Source organism: Tachypleus tridentatus, chromosome 12 (genome assembly GCF_004210375.1).
Source record: "Tachypleus tridentatus isolate NWPU-2018 chromosome 12, ASM421037v1, whole genome shotgun sequence".
In the NCBI taxonomy this organism is placed as follows: Eukaryota; Metazoa; Arthropoda; class Merostomata; order Xiphosura; family Limulidae; genus Tachypleus; species Tachypleus tridentatus.
In genome coordinates, this window is record NC_134836.1 from 57,089,502 (window position 1) to 57,108,729 (window position 19,228).

The 19,228-nt window shown below is 34.5% G+C and overlaps 1 protein-coding gene across 1 annotated transcript in view; it reads left to right on the top strand.

Annotated features, from left to right (window-relative positions):
- Window positions 1–16,559, top strand: part of LOC143235627 (lysosomal protective protein-like) — a 99,087-nt gene extending 82,528 nt beyond the window's left edge. The window contains exon 4 of the mRNA XM_076473860.1: window positions 16,410–16,559. Coding sequence (XP_076329975.1) covers window positions 16,410–16,559 — 150 coding nt within the window. The remainder of the gene's footprint in view (window positions 1–16,409) is intronic.
- The last annotated feature ends 2,669 nt before the right edge of the window (window positions 16,560–19,228 follow it).

The following is a 19,228-nucleotide window of genomic DNA, read 5'->3' on the forward strand; positions in this document are numbered from 1 at the left end:
CAGTTGGTCAAGGAACTCACTAGAAACAACACTATTTTAGATTAAATGTAAACTGTAATAGAGAAATGATTTAGAAAGGGGAATATGATGCAGTTAATCATTGCTCTATTAGTTTCAATGTTTTTTCTGCTTAGGGAGATAAGAAATAACATTTTGATTATAAATTTAAAAAAACAATTTGAAGAGATGCGACATGAATTATCAGTTGCGAATTGAGCAACTGAGTTATTTGGCAACACAGTAATGTGGAACATATTCAAATATAGCATTTTAAATATTCAAGCAAACATATTCCTTATATAAAGAAACGAGTGGTTGCAGGTAAAAGAAACAGGTTGGTTTACAAAAATATAAGAGAAAAGGGAAGAAAAGCATTATGAATTTCAGATCTTTGAATTGACTGGTACGAATTAGAATTGACTGGTATGAATTAGAATTGACTGGTACGAATTAGAATTGACTGGTATGAATTAGAATTGACTGGTATGAATTAGAATTGACTGGTACGAATTAGAATTGACTGGTATGAATTAGAATTGACTGGTACGAATTAGAATTGACTGGTACGAATTAGAATTGACTGGTATGAATTAGAATTGACTGGTACGAATTAGAATTGACTGGTATGAATTAGAATATTATATAAAATCAAGAAAGTTGATAAGACAAGAAATCAGGATATTAAAAATGATTTATGAAATAGCTTTGCTGAAAATGTAAAAATGAAAAGATTTCTTTAAATACAATAAGGACCCTTTAGAGATGACAAAAAAAGGCTGGTATCTGATTATGAAATGGCTGGTATATAATTTTCTGAACATTTTAGCAGTATCTTACACCATGAACAGTTGACAGATGGAAATAATATCGAATAAAATGAATAAATTAATTCTGAGCTAAGAAAATTTGAAAGCTTAAATAACAGTAAGGCTCCTGGATCAGATATTTACTCAAGGGCTTTGAAGGGGGTTAAAAATTGGATATAGGAGCCACTTGCTACAATATTTTAAATATCCTTGAACAATGGACAGGTACAAGAGAATTGTAACTTAGCTAATGTCAGCCCTTTTTTTCAAGAAAGGTGATAAAAGTTTTCCCACTAATTATAAGCCCATTAGTCTTACATTAGTTGTGGGAAAATCTGGTAAAATATGCATTACAAGACCATTTAACAAAGCTTAGAACTTTATTGGGTAGTCAACAAAATTTTACTAAAGGAAAAGCTTGTCTTAAAAATTGTTTGACTTCTTTGAGAAGGTCTTACGGCTTATATATATGAGGGTAAGGATATAGATTTATATTTGGATTTTCAGAAAGCATTTAACAAAGTATAAATATGGGAAATAAGTTAGGAAATTGGATAACAGTGATCTAGTTTGATTGAACTCCATCTATAACATCCCCCTGACTTCTTTCATCCAGCCAATGTTACAAGTGGGGCACCTTACGGCTTAGTCTTAGGATCATTTTTGGTCTTTTTGATTTACATCAATAACATAGATGAAGAAATGATTAATCAATTACTTTCATTAATATCATCAGTATAATTTATTGTGTTTTAATAGGTGTGACAGAGAATACAGAGTAAATGTAAAATCATTTAGTGAGTTGAGAAAATAAATGTCAAATATGTTTTAATCATTTTAATTACGTAAATTTAGATTCGAATAACCTGAATAGTGCCATAGATTAAAGGGATCTTGGCCTGATGTTTGATTACTCTCAAGCCATCCACGAAGTGTGCTGCTGCTAGTGGTAGATAAAATAGAACTTTATGTTATATCTACAGAAATATTGAACACATTGACGAGGCTACGTTTGGAGTATTGCATTCAGTCTTGGGCTTTCTACCTTTGGAAGGACATTGAAGTGTTGCAAATGGTTCAGAGGAGGGTTCCTGACACCTGAGATGGAGGGAGAAGTGTTTCAGATGATTCAGAGGAGGGTTCCTGGCACCTGTGATGGAAGGTGAAGTGTTTCAGATGGTTCAGAGGAGGGTTCCTGGCATCTGGGATGGAAATCGAAGAGTTGCAGATGATTCAGAGGAGGGTTTTTGGCACCTGGGATGGAGGGTGAAGTGTTACAAATGATTCAGAGGATGATCTCTGACACCTGAGATGGAGGGAGAAGTGTTTCAGATGATTCAGAGGAGGGTTCCTGGCACCTGGATGGAGGGCGAAGTGTTGCAGATGATTCAGAGAAGGGGTTTTAGCACCTGGGATGGAGAGTGAAGTGTTGCAGATGATTCAGAGGAGGGTTCCTGGCATCTGGGATGGAGAGGTTGTCATACGAGTTAGATAGGATCTGATTTAAGTGTTTAAAGTTGTAAAGGGAATTGATAATGTTGATGCATTATTTTTTCTCATATTTAACAGTGAGAATAGTAGAAGTCGGGAACAAATATAAATTTTGGTAGGGTAGGAGATCTTCAGTTAAGGTGCTTAAATTTATTGACTCTACAACATCTCATTCCAAAAACCAACCACCCTATTACAAAATTTAAATTGAATTTAAGAAATGTTTGTTTAAAGTTAAGCACACAGCTAATGAACTATCTGCCTTTCGGACAGCATGGGACATTTAACCTCGGTTTTGAGCGTTGTAAGCACACAGACATACTGGGGTGCAGTTCAACAGAGAGCTTGACAACCACACGAATGATAAGGGCTGACTTTGAGATATTTTCAAGTTTACTTATTTAATAGTTTTAGTTTACTTGAGAAGATGAAACAGCTGAGATTGCCCGATTGATCCCCTGTCGTCTTTTGTCCCTTGTTATATTTTGGTATTTCATTGGAGCTAGTGCGCAATAAGCAGTCTATACAGCTCGTGCAAAGTTTACACGTAATAAACATAGTCTTCACAGCCCGTGCGAAGCTCAAAGCTCAACTAGCACGGCAACCAATTACGTACCTCAGCCCCAAAAGATTATTGTCAGGAATTTTCTGAAGCATAGTTGATTCAAATGTATCCGATCACTCGAGCAGAATTTCGTTTTCACTTGAAAGGAATGGAAAAGAGTCCATTCGGTATGCATGAAATACAGATCAATTTTTATCCCTCGTAATAATTTAAAACGAAACGGTACATTCATGACACGTAACTTCTCAACTTCAAGAACTGCTTGAGCGGAGAAATCATAGTTATTGACCATGAGGGATCAATATCGGACGATTCTTGCTTCTAAGTCATCAACTTAGTCTGAAATTCACCTTATAGTACGTACTTAGCTTCAAAGTATATTCAGTTGTTTAAATATTGGAGAAGTTATTTTTGTGGCCAGTTTTCCAGAATGTTTAGGTCCTCCAGCTGGTAAACCAACCCAAACTTTTAACCAAATAATGAAATCATCAAACAGTCTAAAACACGTACACATACACACGCATACACTATTTGGTTATGCCTCTTGTCACAGTATCTAACACCTTTACTTAGACATTTGCTGTTTTACAAACTTTCATGACAGCACTGCTATGAAAGAGCGCCACCGCCTCTTATTCCTGCATGTCTTTCTCTTGAGGAACAATCGTTTCAAGGCCATGTTTCATCAAACAACACATTAACAGAAAATCTGGAGTTCCGTTTCTTTTAAAGATAGATCTAATGGCTTGATATTTAGATGTTCTGCTTACGTAATCCATTTTATGCTTTTCTTTTTACGGACAAGGACTTTATAATAGAATATAAATTGTTTGCACACCGGAATTTGTAGGCTTAGCGATAAAAACCGGATCTCTATACTCTTGATGGTTACATCACAAACATCCCATTGCGTATTTTCGTGCTTTGAAAAAATAGAATAAGGGAATGTTTTGCTTCAAGAATGTTAACGCAAAAGGCCTCGTGGGCTGTATACAGTGTGACTGACATATTAATTCTATAAGGTCTTATAAATGCTTGAAATTTTTAGACTGATAAAAATTCTAAATTTGTGTTAGATCCTTCTGATTTATCCAATTGTTATGGAGGAAGTTTGTTTGTTTGTTTTTTTAATTTCGCGCAAAGCTACTCAAAGGCTATCTGCGCTAGCCGTCCCTAATTCAGCATTGTAAGAATAGAGTGAAGGCAGCTAGTCGTCACTACCCACCGCCAACTCTTGGGCTACTACTCTTTTACCAACGAATTGTGGGATTGACGTTAAAATATTATGACGCCCCCACGGCCGAAAGGGTGAGCATGTTTGGTGCGACGGGAATTCGAATTCACGACCCTCAGCTTACTAGTCGAACGCCTTAACCACCTGGCCATGCCGGGTCCTGTGGAGGAAGTTTCAGACGTGTATGTTATCAAAAATAAATAATAGTCGAGACAAATATTCATTTAAGGAACAATAAAAATTTGTCTACAAAATTACCATCCGCCACAGCACACAATTTTATACCCATAGTTTTTTAAATGTACAGTGGAATCCACAGTGACCAAGTATGAAAGCACATTGTGCTAATATAATAAACTGGCAAACAACGATTTATTAGCATCAAGTGATTTGTTTTCAGAGGGCACGTACTATATATTTCGAAATAATATTGTTCGATACCTGAAAAAGACAGACCATTGTTTTATCGAAACATGTATGCGCCCCCCTCAAATAAATTACTTCATTATGCTTATAAATCGACGTTTGCCAATTATTATAGCATTCACAGTAATTTTTATGAAACGTTTCGGCATCAGTGCGAAAGTGTATTAATCTTTGCATTCATTAAATGTGGCTGGAATCAAAAAGGATTCTATACTGTTCGCTATTGCCGAAACGTCAATACTGGTGCCTAATCGCTTCCGAATTATTTTTTCATCACAAGATATAACTCAATTACTTCACTATCTGTCAGTCGTTTCGGTCGAACGAAGTGGGATACAACTTCACATTGATAGAGAATTCTTATGTGATGTTCGTTGGATAAGATGTTTTTTTTGCTCGATGATAAATTGGAAGAACCAACCAGTTTCTGCACCTCCTACTTTATCAAGTTTAAGCCACTTGGTTTCACACAATATGTCAATGGTGGTTTTAATGTCACTTTTGCTGTTGATTGAGTCTCTGATCCCTTTGGTTTGAGATTACTGGCAACTTGCAGCATGAAACCAGAAATTAAGAAATCCGTTTTCAATCCCATCTTGTTTATTTCTTTGCTCTTAACTTTGCTACCGCTTCCAATTGGAGAATAGTTGGATTTCTAGGACCAAATAAACGTTTGTAAGAATTAAAACGTTCATCATTCGCACAGTAATACTGTCTTTTTTTTCTGAAACTTTCAGCAAGAAGATTAATGTTTTATTTCTTTATTTGAACTTCCCTCTCTTCTCTGTTTAATGTTTTTTTTCTTTATTTGAACTTCCCCGTCTTTTCTGTCGTAATTTGAGAAACTCGAAGACACGTATTATGGGTTTAGTTTTAGTGTTTTCTTATAGCAAAGCCACATCGGGCTATCTGCTGAGTCCATTGAGGGGAATCGAACCCCTTATTTTAGACTTACCGCTGTATTCAACAAACCACAGTGATGCTCCTCTGATGCAGAAGAATCACAGTAATTATTTTACGCATTTTTTGTAGGAATTGGACCACAATTATGTACGTGTAACAGGTCTTCCTTTCACTGTACAGATCGGTTTAGAACCTAGAACTCAACGTTTACGAATTGTTTCAACAATATCCTATATTTCAATAAACACCTATTATAGGATAAAGAACAGTTGCAAAATAACAAATGAAATATTCTACTTATACTGAAGTTTGCCCACATGATGCCAGCATCAATTAAAGAGAACTGTGTTATGCGAGAAACAACATGGTTAACGGACAGCTTCTGCTAACGACCTCTGTGAAAGTGTGACGTCACAGTTTCCAGATCATATGTTCTCGAGATCATGGGTGTATGTATATTCAGCTCGCTTGACTACATCTTTCAATAGGCCTATCGTGCATGAATAATGCAACTATTCTACCTATTAAATATATTCATAGTTCGCAGAACAACTTGTTTTAGCCGTTTCATCCTGAAGCATCCAACAGGCTACCGGAATCGATATTTAAATGAAGATGTGCTGTTTTTATCTCTTCTTGTATACAGGTCTTCGCTTATGACACCAACCAGAAAGCAGTTACCATGTTAACATATTCACCAAATACTTTCCCACTCTCAAAGGTGTAGGTCTAGGTGCCAAGGTCCGATCTGAATTATTTCTTGAGGTTTTAGTGTTTTTCAAGCTATTCTACCATTATATAAAAGTATCTGACTTAGATTATGGCATTTTATATTTAGTTATGCTTGTTCAAACCCAATTATAGTGAGAGCTGACGACATTTATACCAGACTAACTCAGAATCAGATAGACTCAAATTTACGTCGAAAAAATTATTGTAATCTTTAACTGAACTACATTCGCCAAAAAGTAATCTGATTTTTGAAAACCGCCAAACTTGGTCACAATCATATTAACACTTTTGGTGGCACATTTCAGTTGGTCACAACTACAAACACCCTGTAGAGAAACACTATCCTTGGTATAACATCAGATACACATACGTGATTAAAAGTAGTGACTTTTAAATCGAAGTTTGGTATTGCTTCGATAACTTGTTACATCCGTATAGTGTTCTTTTAATCCAGTGAAATATCAACATATCTGGCAGTATATTAAATTATCAATAGTTTAAACTCATTACCAAATGCATTTAATGTTTTTTTTCCTACGTTATGCTTCCAATGAATGTGTTTAATATTTTATTTAGATAAAGTTTTTTAGCTTACTGTTTTGTATTCATTTTTATATAACACGCCAACCAATTTTCTTAAACGAGTTGAGCTAAACGGTATTCATAAGTAAAAATTTAAAACAGATTTTGATACATAATATAATTATCTGGGATGCGTGTTTGATGACGTATTTTTTTAATATCCAAGAATGATTCAGAAAGAAAATTCGACGGGAGAATAAATGTTTTAGTAGTTAATAACGTCAAGGTAATTTCCACACAATGTATTAATATGCACCACACATCCTATACGTTAATATCAAATGTATAAACCATTACAAATGAAACTCAACTGTTTAATAAACCTGACAGGTCAGTAGCTTACTAGAACACTAAATGTTGTTGCAATAACTTGATACAACGGTAATGAGGGTTAGGTGATGTTGTTGCAATAATTTGATACAACGGTAATGAGGGTTAGGTGATGTTGTTGTAATAACTTGATACAACGGTAAGGAGAGTTAGGTGATGTTGTTGTAATAACTTGATACAACGGTAATGAGGGTTAGGTGATGTTGTTGTAATAACTTGATACAACGGTAATGAGGGTTAGGTGATGTTGTTGTAATAACTTGATACAACGGTAAGGAGAGTTAGGTGATGTTGTTGTAATAACTTGATACAACGGTAATGAGGGTTAGGTGATGTTGTTGTAATAACTTGATACAACGGTAAGGAGAGTTAGGTGATGTTGTTGTAATAACTTGATACAACGGTAATGAGGGTTAGGTGATGTTGTTGTAATAACTTGATACAACGGTAATGAGGGTTAGGTGATGTTGTTGTAATAACTTGATACAACGGTAATGAGGGTTAGGTGATGTTGTTGTAATAACTTGATACAACGGTAAGGAGAGTTAGGTGATGTTGTTGTAATAACTTGATACAACGGTAATGAGGGTTAGGTGATGTTGTTGTAATAACTTGATACAACGGTAATGAGGGTTAGGTGATGTTGTTGTAATAACTTGATACAACGGTAATGAGGGTTAGGTGATGTTGTTGCAACAGTACTTTTTAAAATGTAAAATTTGTAGAATAGAGATTTCGTTGTCTCCGATTATAATTATTTCATAGGTCTATATGGTTTAGGTCTAATATTTGGCAAGTGTTTATTAATTATGGCCTACATTCGGTAAATAAATGAATTAATATTGTAACTTATATACGCTTTAGTTTGGTTAGGACTAAGCTGTACAGTACTTAATATTGTCAAGAAACATAAACAAAGTAACGTTAGACATTCTTAAAAAAACTTTACATTTTCATCATTTATACTTTACAAAATGGCTGCTTAAATACATTTATTTTACCTTATGCTTATATGAAGTGAGCATCCATAGACGTTTAGGTAAAGTGCGACCGCATGTTCAGGATAGACAAAAACTAGGTATTATTGTAATGGAAGTCGTTCTAGATGAAACGAAATCCTTTTTCATACCTTGTGTAATGGAAAGTTGTCACAATTAAGTCACCTACTACAGTATTGTCACTTGTAAGTACTGACATTCACTGATATAATGTATGTATTGAAAGCCCGCTATGTGAAACAAACCAGTTACTTTTAAACGTCATAGAAGTTTCAGCACATAAAGAATTGAGAGTAACAGTAACCTATGAATTCATAAATTATAAATCTAAATGTCTTATCCAATAGTATTCACGCACGTTATAATGCTTTTTAGCTATTATCTTCTTTAGAAGTTTCTTGGTAGAAGTGAAAACATCATTTGACTACGTTTATGTGCCAAGATTCGCTTTTTATTTTTTTCTCGAGTTTTGACAGTTTATCAAAATACCAGTCTGTTAATAATATAGTTGATTTTAAGTGACCTTTTATTTACATGCACAAAAAGTTAGTCAATTAGTGATTAGAAAACATTCAAACTTTGGTATAAATCAGAACTATTGGAGGTATTCGGAAGATCTTCAATATGACCCCTCCCTCTCTCCAGAAAATTGGGCAGATGTAATTAAACTGTCAAAATCTAAGGTGATCTGTTTAACCACGACCAGGAAGACTCGATCATCTGATAAACAAGGAAATAAATATGTGTATTGTTGCTCTGTTTTTTGTCTATCAGTTTCTCGTTTCATTAAAATTGCTGCTGTCCATAAAATTTAGAATAAAGCACTTCATGAATTTTTTGACGAAGAAACATCTAATAAAATTGAGTCTCTGAATTATTGGATGGATCAGCAGTGTAGGCCTATATCATATATAGTAGAGGATGGATCAGCAGCGTAGGCCTATATCATATATAGTAGAGGATGGATCAGCAGTGTAGGCCTATATCATATATAGTAGAGGATGGATCAGCAGTGTAGGCCTATATCATATATAGTAGACAGAAATTTGGGTAATCGAATTTCATAAACACGGAAGGATCCTAAACCACAATAAATCACAGCTGGAGGATATACAACTCCAAGTAGGAAAACGTTGATATAAACGTTTTCTTGTTGATATGGTTTTCTCTTGTGGGGGGTATGTTATTAACGTGTCTCCTTTGTACCAAAGCTCGGTGCGAAGTTATTATGTAATAGTTACTTTGAACAATAACGCTGTAATGTAGATTCTCTAATAAAGAGAAACAGGACTTTAATATATGACCCACTGCATTATGAAAGAGTCTGATCCCTGGCATTTGATGGTATTCAAAAGTACTGAATGTTTTTTTTTTGTGTGTGTGTCGGATCATAAAACCTATTTCTGCAGGAACAGTATAAGAAGTAATAGGGTTCTAAAAGTATTTACATATTCTACTAATGGAAAATTAGAAATCGGTATTGTCCTTTGATACGACATTTTTAAATAACCTTCAATACACATTTCCGTTATAGTTGTTGTACTGCTATAAACATGGGTGAATATTTCAGATACATTCACTGTGTTATGTACGAGTATATTTAACCTCTGTATATCTTTGTTAATACATTGTGTTTTTATTTTCACAGCTGCATACAATTTGGTAGACCAGTCCAGTTGAGAATGTAACTTAACTACCAGTAGAACAAAACATTCAGTAGATATTATGTTTCTTTAACTAACTTCGTGATGTTTTTGTTGTTTTTTCTGCAGAATTACTTTTGTTTTATTTGTTGAAGAGCAAAGATTCAATGGGTTGTCTGCTGAGTCCAGAGCAGAGAATCGAACTCCACATTTTAATATTGTAAACCCGTAGACTTTACACTGTTTTGGAAACTGTTTGAACAATGAGGCGTAAGTCATTGTCGTTTGAGGCTGGACAATTCTAATGTCGTTGCGTTCGGTGTATTTCTAGAATAATGCGCCACTACCCAAATATATATATATATATATATATACACACACACATATATATATATATATACATATATATACATAATACTTAAATATCACGTGATATTTTATACAGTTCAGTCGTTTCTTTAAAACAAAGTTCACCATTTTCTCTGGAAACGAGAGTAGATCAAGAGATGATGGTGGGGGATGGGGTGACTTGCTTCCTTCCAAATTAGAGACGGGTAGCCTCTCGGTGTTTTAGTTGTTGTTTTGAATTAAGCACAAAGCTACATAATGGGCTATCTAAGCTCTGCCCACTACGGGTATCGAAACCCGGTTTTTAGCGTTGTAAGTCCGCAGACATACCGCTGAGCCACCAGGGGGCGTAACCCTCGAGGAGCTGTGTGAAATTCAACGAAGAAGCAAACTGTTCAAATTAACAAAAAGTGAGTCGTCTACTAAAATAAAAACGAAATCGATGATATAACATTGCTTTTTCTCTTATGATAACTCAGCAGTTATGTTTCTTTATTAAACACATAAACCAAGAGAATAGGGGAAGGATAACAATAAGAAATCCTACGGCGACAGGTGTGGTGGGTAATAAAGAATGTGGTTCCAAATAAGTACCTGGTTTATGGGTTGTTCTTGCTCAACATCTATTTCATACTTTTCTGACTTAAAGGCCTCTTGGAAAAGGCTTTATTTTCCACGAGGGCCTTTCTACCAAACTATATGACTATTTTATCATCATTATCCTCAACGCATAGTTTGCGAACGACCAGAGTTTGTTTGAAATTTTCGCATAAATCTCGACACCAGGTATTTAGTAGAGGATCTGTTATTATTGTATACTGTTGGTTTCAAAGGAGCGTGAAACGTTAGAAATATGTCGGCTATTACAAACTGCAACAGTTTGTAACATAAGTATGTGACTATTGAAGTCGTTGTAATAATCACTTGTTTACCCAGTCTGTGTTTTACATTAACAGTACAAACCATCTTTAGATCCATTTATTATGGAACCATACATCAGAGTTCAGACAACATATATTTTGATAGTTCACCAAAGAAGTAATAATTCTCGTAATAAATCGAATAATAACCTGATTTATCGGTTGTTCAATTTACCATTGATGTTTGCTGTAATATTAGCTTACGCCACCAGTAAAAGATTGGAACATCGTTGGTGTTGTAATCAGATGGATCCGGATTCTTTTGAACGTTCTTGTTATCGTCATAGTCTGATACGTTTGTAGTCCAGGGGCGTAGATCCTGGGGTGGGATACATCTCCCCCTTCATTTTAAGTGGGGGGCATGGTGCATACAATCATCCCCCCTACAGTTTGGTCTGTTGAATTGTTTTATTGCATCACAGTCCTTCAAATTATGTGTTTGTTCTTGTGATTCTCGTGTTCTTACCAATCGAATTACAATCAAATTAGGCCTAGATGTAGGCTTTTTCAGTAGCCGAAATGTACATCTTTAATATAGGCGTGCTTCTAAGCTTTTCGATCCAAGCGATAGTTCGTAAGTATTCAGTCAGTAGGCCTAAGTATACATGCAAGTATCGTGGCAACAAGATTACTCTATGACTGCATATTTACAGCTTTCAGGTTCACGTAGTCAGAGATTACCAATTTGCAACTTGAACAGTCCACATAAATGGTTGTAAAATCATCCCCCCATCGGGTGTAAAAAATCTACGCCTCTGCTGTAGTACATTTGAACAATGTCGTTTTAATAACTGAAAACTTTGGTATTGCGTTGCTGTTGTTGTGATAACGTGAAATGTTAGTTGTCCACCAGGGCGTTGGTTTTGTTGTAATAACGTGAAATATGGTGATGCTGATAAATCTTCAGCTCACTCGACTATTTTATTCTTAAGTTTCTTTTTTGTAATCAAAACATTAAAAAAACAAAGTCTGTTTGATATTCGATGAGAAATGTTTTTCTACGTTCTTAATTTTAAGTTCCACCCACTATCATTCAACCTTGTTTTAATGATCTAAATTCTAGAGGAATTTTTGTGTTGTTAAATATATTTTTTGTGTGTATGGATGAATGAAATAAAAACCACAGATCGTTTTACTGATGAAGTCTCAAAATTGTTTTACATTTGCCGCAGAAATACTTTATAAAATTAAAGACAGGCAAGCGTAAATAAGCGAATCAAACTATTCTAATCAATTCGAACTGTTTATAATTAGTAATACTTTATAAGACGTTTAATGTCTTAAGAACAACCGTCAATATAAATTTGTTTTTTACTGGTTTATAGTATTTAGTTCAGAATTATATATATACAATAATTTGACAAACCTTCTGTACGAAACGCTTAATTAACACAAGTGAACAAAAAATCACAGTAGTTATTATTTCTATGCAAAAGCCCCGGCATGGCCAGGTGGTTAAGGCACTCGACTCGCAATCCGAGGGTCGCGGGTTTGAACCCCAGTTACACCAAACATGCTCACCCTTTCAGGCTTTATAATGGGAAGGTTAATCCCACTACTTGTTGGTAAAATAGTAGCCCAAGAGTTGGCGGTGGGTGATGATGACTATCTGCCTTCCCTCTAGCCTAACACTGCTAAATTAGGGACGACTAGCGCGAAATTAACAAAAACTTCTAACTAATACAACTGACTTTTGTATTTTCTCTAGTTTATTTCTAGGGTGGACGTGGCTAGTATATCTGATTGAAAACTTTAAGATTGAAACTTGCATTACACCTTAGAGCACGCCCCACACTTTCAACTGTGTGCGTGTTATAAAAGTGACAGTCAGTCGTGCAGTTTAAGCAGCGGTACTGCCGAGTAATTTTCCTTCTAGCTAGCAGCTTAAAACTTAGTTACGATATCCCCGAGATGCGGTTCAGGTTTACTTTGTTTTGAAATTCACAGAAAGATACGTAAGAGACATCTGCTCAAGTTACCCAAATTCTGAAGGATAGACAAGAGAACTTCAGCTAGTCGACAGCACTTATCATCAATGTTTGGATTAATTTAATCGAATAGTGGGATTTGACTTTCACTTTTATAAAGAACCTAAGCCTCCAAAGAGTGTAGCACCAGAGTGCGAACCACAAGTGTTTAAATATTCAGTTGGAAACAATAACCACTGTGCTCTGTGCAGTCCCATTGGGTTATGGGTAATAAGTGCCAAGAGTAATGTTGTCTTGCTGCGTTTTATAGGTTAAATAGTATACATATGTTATGCAATAGCTTTCAATCCATTTCATATCCATCGATCAAATGATCTGTTGTTGTCTTTACATCATCATTACATCTGATGATTACATTTCATTACAGCAAATGTAATGAAAAGAAAAGGACACGAAATTAGATGTTGTACAATGTTAACTCATTTTGGTTAAAGATAATTTTTGAGCAAATTTTGTTACGTCAATATTGGATATTCACTAAATATATCTGTTTTATTCCAATGTAAATACATGTAAACATACTTATAATGGACGTTATGAACAAACAACACACCGGGTAGCTTTTCGCTAGGGCCCGGCAGGGCCAAGCGTGTTAAGGCGTTCGACTCGTAATCCGAGGGTGGCGGGTTCGAATCCCAGTCGCACCAAACATGCTCGCCCTTCCAGCCGTGGCGTCATTATAATGTGTTAGTCAATCCCACTATTCCTTGGTAAAAGAGTAGCTCAAGAGTTGGCGGCGGGTGGCGATGACTAGCTGCCTTCCCTCTAGTCTTACACTGCTACATTAGGGATGGCTAGCGCAGATAGCCCTCGAGTAGCTTTGCGCGAAATTAAAAAAAACAAGCAAATTTTTCGCCAAAATCGACCCAACAAATAGTGTGTGTGGGAGGGGTGTTACATTATTAAGTGGACAAGAAATCAAAATTCCTTCAAACATTTTATTGTACATCACACAGTTTAATGTTTAAGTAAAGTCATTGTTTCGAAGCGCTTTTGTGAAAGAAACAAAGTCAACTTTGCTTCAAGACCTATCGATACAGATATGAATTTTGACATTCCGTTTAGTACGTATAGCATCATTACAGAAGCCAAGTTTAAAGCCATTGTTAACCGTTAGATGCATTGTTCACGAAAGTTACAAAGATCTGACATTTTTAATACCCATAAAGACACTTACATTTTCTTAGTGTGTAGAATTTATTTCAAGACTATCAACTTAAGCCATTCCATATAACGGCTTTAAACATCATCCTTTTTTGTTTTGGTAAACTAAAATGGAAGTTGTACCCCTGGCAAAGACGATTGTCAACAGCTCGTCCACATTTCTACACCAATAGGAAGCGATGAGACGAAGCTATGTTAGTTGTTGTTTATTACTGTCTTACGACATCTTCTAACGTTAAATATACGTTGATCGCTCTAAGTCTATTGTTCCGACAAAAAGAGTATTTTTTTAATATAATATCGGAGTGCAATCAAAAGGTTACATATGTTGTGTTTTTCATCGATATGACAGAGTAGCAACATTCTATATAATAGTTAGAAATTCCAAACTAAACTCCTAAGAAGGAATTTTGAAACAAAATATATATACCATCACAGACTATCTGCATTTTTCTCTTCGAAAATGTTTCTGAAATCCAAGCTTAAATTGTAACACAAACAATTTTCCACCGTTGATCAATTGGATAAAGATTACAGTTTACGAGGTTTCTGGGCCGTTTGTAAAATTAAGATCATCAGGGAAAATTTCCTTATATTAAAATATTTAATGTTTGTTTGTTTTTTGAATTTCACACAAAGCTACGCGAGGGCTATCTGCGCTGGCCGTCCCTAATTTAGCACTGTAAGACTAGAGGGAAGGCAGCTAGTCATCATCACCCACCGCCAACTCATGGGCTACTCTTTTATCAACGCATAGTGGGATTGACCGTCACATTATAACGCCCACACGGTTGAAAGGGCGAGCATTTTTGGTGCGACGTGGATTCGAACCCGCGACCTTCAGATTACGAGTCGAACGCCTTAACCCTTATCTGGCCATGCAAAATATTTAATTACTTAAAAGTTTTAATAATAATAGATAAAAACTAACAAATACGAAATGTATTTTGCCTCAAAAATATAGGTATCAGAATTTAAAAGTACATGTGTGAAGAACTAACAGTACGTACACACAAGTTGTTTATCGATATGCCTATAAAGTGTTATCGTACTGTCGGAGGATTGGCCAGCATCTCGACCGTCATTGGAAATATCAGACTTGTGTAGAATATTCATGGAAAAGTGATGTTTATATTGATTAATACATATTTTATTTCGATTTTCAATGTTTCCATGAAATAGAATTTCAGAATACTGAGTTCAACTTTTCAAAAACATATTTGAAAACAATATTTTCAGTAGATGCAAAAATAAGTGTGGAAAGTTCTTGGGAATGTTAAATGGTGTTTGAGTTCTTTTCTAAAATTACAGTGTTTGAAGCGACATGCTTGAAACAATTTAAAAAAAAAAAAAGATTTATTTTTATCAAACTAGAAAAATGCATACAGGTTTAGTTTAAATGTATTGACCGCCACCGTAGTTGTCTCGTCTTGCTTTTAACCTTTTAACGATTGATCGAGACGTTTATTGTCTTCAGTTTCTTTAGTTCTGTTAATATCTACGTTTACTCTTTTAACATTATTGTTCCCTTTGCAATGATATTGATTTTATATTTACGTCTCATCTTACATAAGTTGATGGAGTTCTTTAAGGTACAACGCTAAAATCAGGGGCTCGATTACTCTCGATGGACTCAGCATATAGCCTGAAGTGGTTTTGCTACAATAAAACACATACACACATACAGTTCTTTAAGACGAACTATTTGATTACTTTTCCAGTAAGTATATAAATATCTTCTTCTGTGGGCTTGACCATCTACATCTAGCTCTATTTCTCATTATTATTTTATTATTATTCATGAATTTCTTGACGTGAGACTGGTAAACGAGGGTTAAGACTGATAGATGGTGTATCCCCACCGCAATGTGGGTCCTACTTATTAGTCACCTCCACATCCTAGTGTACATTTTATATCCTACATCATAGCCTGGAGATCCTTTTGATTTGTGAAGTTTTTTATTTTTGTGTGGGCTTGTTTTTGTTTGTAACAGAGTAACATTAGTTTGAGGTTTGGATTTACTGTTTATAACACAGTTCTTCCTTTCGATTCGATTTTACTTGACTGAGTATTAATATTACACACACACGCACTTATCAAACGACCTATATTCGGAAGGGAACTAGAGTTCTTAAGTAGTACGATAGTGAACCCTCACTGTGTTATTCTGGAACAACCTTATCATGCTAGTTTCCATACTTACGAAGCTGCTCACGTGCACGTGATAACAAGCTGAATAAAAGAGAAAATATGATATCTGCCATTATTTTCTCACTAGAATGAACAGTTGTCCAGAAATAGTCTGAAACGGGTATTCATTTTAGGAGACAGAGCTGAGGAATCGCAGAGCTTGGGTCAGAAACGATTCAACGATCCGTTATTCGATTGCGTGGACAATGGCTTCAGTATTCTTGAAACTATACCATAAGGAAAGAGTAGCAAGTGGAGTGACTAATCAGATGTGTGTGGTACTATCAGGTTAAGATGGGGAGAAACCAGAGGCTTCAAGAATGCTTAGCTCATATGGAATGTGTGTTGAACTACAACGGTGGCGTTATGACACGCTTTCCATAATGGTTTACGTAAGATTCTGTCAAACGCAAATTAAAGAAATATATTTAAAGAAGGCGTAGAAAATACATTTGTTCACATAAATCTGTTTCGATTTTATAAAAGAAAATAGCGAGAACATAAAATCTTAAAAATAACTTCATTGTTTTTCTAGCAACTAAACATTAAATTTATCTAACACTTTCTTACCCGTAGCAACTAAACATTAAATTTATCTAACACTTTCTTACCCGTAGCAACTAAACATTAAATTTATCTAACACTTTCTTACCCGTAGCAACTAAACATTAAATTTATCTAACACTTTCTTACCCGTAGCAACTAAACATTAAATTTATCTAACACTTTCTTACCCGTAGCAACTAAACATTAAATTTATCTAACACTTTCTTACCCGTAGCAACTGAACATTAAATTTATCTAACACTTTCTTACCCGTAGCAACTGAACATTAAATTTATCTAACACTTTCTTACCCGTAGCAACTAAACATTAAATTTATCTAACACTTTCTTACCCGTAGCAACTAAACATTAAATTTATCTAACACTTTCTTACCCGAAGCAACTAAACATTAAATTTATCTAACACTTTCTTACCCGTAGCAACTAAACATTAAAGTTATTTAACGCTTTCTTACCCGTAGCAACTAAACATTAAATTTATCTAACACTTTCTTACCCGTAGCAACTAAACATTAAATTTATCTAACACTTTCTTACCCGTAGCAACTAAACATTAAATTTATCTAACACTTTCTTACCCGTAGCAACTAAACATTAAATTTATCTAACACTTTCTTACCCGTAGCAACTAAACATTAAATTTATCTAACACTTTCTTACCCGTAGCAACTAAACGTTAAATTTATCTAACACTTTCTTACCCGTAGCAACTAAACATTAATTTATCTAACACTTTCTTACCCGTAGCAACTAAACATTAGGTTATCTAACACTTTCTTACCCGTAGCAACTAAACATTAAATTTATCTAACACTTTCTTACCCGTAGCAACTAAACATTAAATTTATCTAACACTTTCTTACCCGTAGCAACTAAACATTAAATTTATCTAACACTTTCTTACCCGTAGCAACTAAACATTAAATTTATCTAACACTTTCTTACCCGTAGCAACTAAACATTAAATTTATCTAACACTTTCTTACCCGTAGCAACTAAACATTAAATTTATCTAACACTTTCTTACCCGTAGCAACTAAACATTAAATTTATCTAACACTTTCTTACCCGTAGCAACTAAACATTAAATTTATCTAACACTTTCTTACCCGTAGCAACTAAACATTAAATTTATCTAACACTTTCTTACCCGTAGCAACTGAACATTAAGGTTATCTAACGCTTTAAATTAAACATTATTTATCTAACACTTTCTTACCCGTAGCAACTAAACATTAAATTTATCTAACACTTTCTTACCCGTAGCAACTAAACATTAAATTTATCTAACACTTTCTTACCCGTAGCAACTAAACATTAAATTTATCTAACACTTTCTTACCCGTAGCAACTAAACATTAAATTTATCTAACACTTTCTTACCCGTAGCAACTAAACATTAAATTTATCTAACACTTTCTTACCCGTAGCAACTAAACATTAAATTTATCTAACACTTTCTTACCCGTAGCAACTAAACATTAAATTTATCTAACACTTTCTTACCCGTAGCAACTAAACATTAAATTTATCTAACACTTTCTTACCCGTAGCAACTAAACATTAAATTTATCTAACACTTTCTTACCCGTAGCAACTAAACATTAAACTTTTATCTAAACATTAAATTTATCTAACACTTTCTTACCCGTAGCAACTAAACATTAAATTTATCTAACACTTTCTTACCCGTAGCAACTAAACATTAAATTTATCTAACACTTTCTTACCCGTAGCAACTAAACATTAAATTTATCTAACACTTTCTTACCCGTAGCAACTAAACATTAAATTTATCTAACACTTTCTTACCCGTAGCAACTAAACATTAAATTTATCTAACACTTTCTTACCCGTAGCAACTAAACATTAAATTTATCTAACACTTTCTTACCCGTAGCAACTAAACATTAAATTTATCTAACACTTTCTTACCCGTAGCAACTAAACATTAAATTTATCTAACACTTTCTTACCCGTAGCAACTAAACATTAAATTTATCTAACACTTTCTTACCCGTAGCAACTAAACATTAAATTTATCTAACACTTTCTTACCCGTAGCAACTAAACATTAAATTTATCTAACACTTTCTTACCCGTAGCAACTAAACATTAAATTTATCTAACACTTTCTTACCCGTAGCAACTAAACATTAAATTTATCTAACACTTTCTTACCCGTAGCAACTAAACATTAAATTTATCTAACACTTTCTTACCCGTAGCAACTAAACATTAAATTTATCTAACACTTTCTTACCCGTAGCAACTAAACATTAAATTTATCTAACACTTTCTTACCCGTAGCAACTAAACATTAAATTTATCTAACACTTTC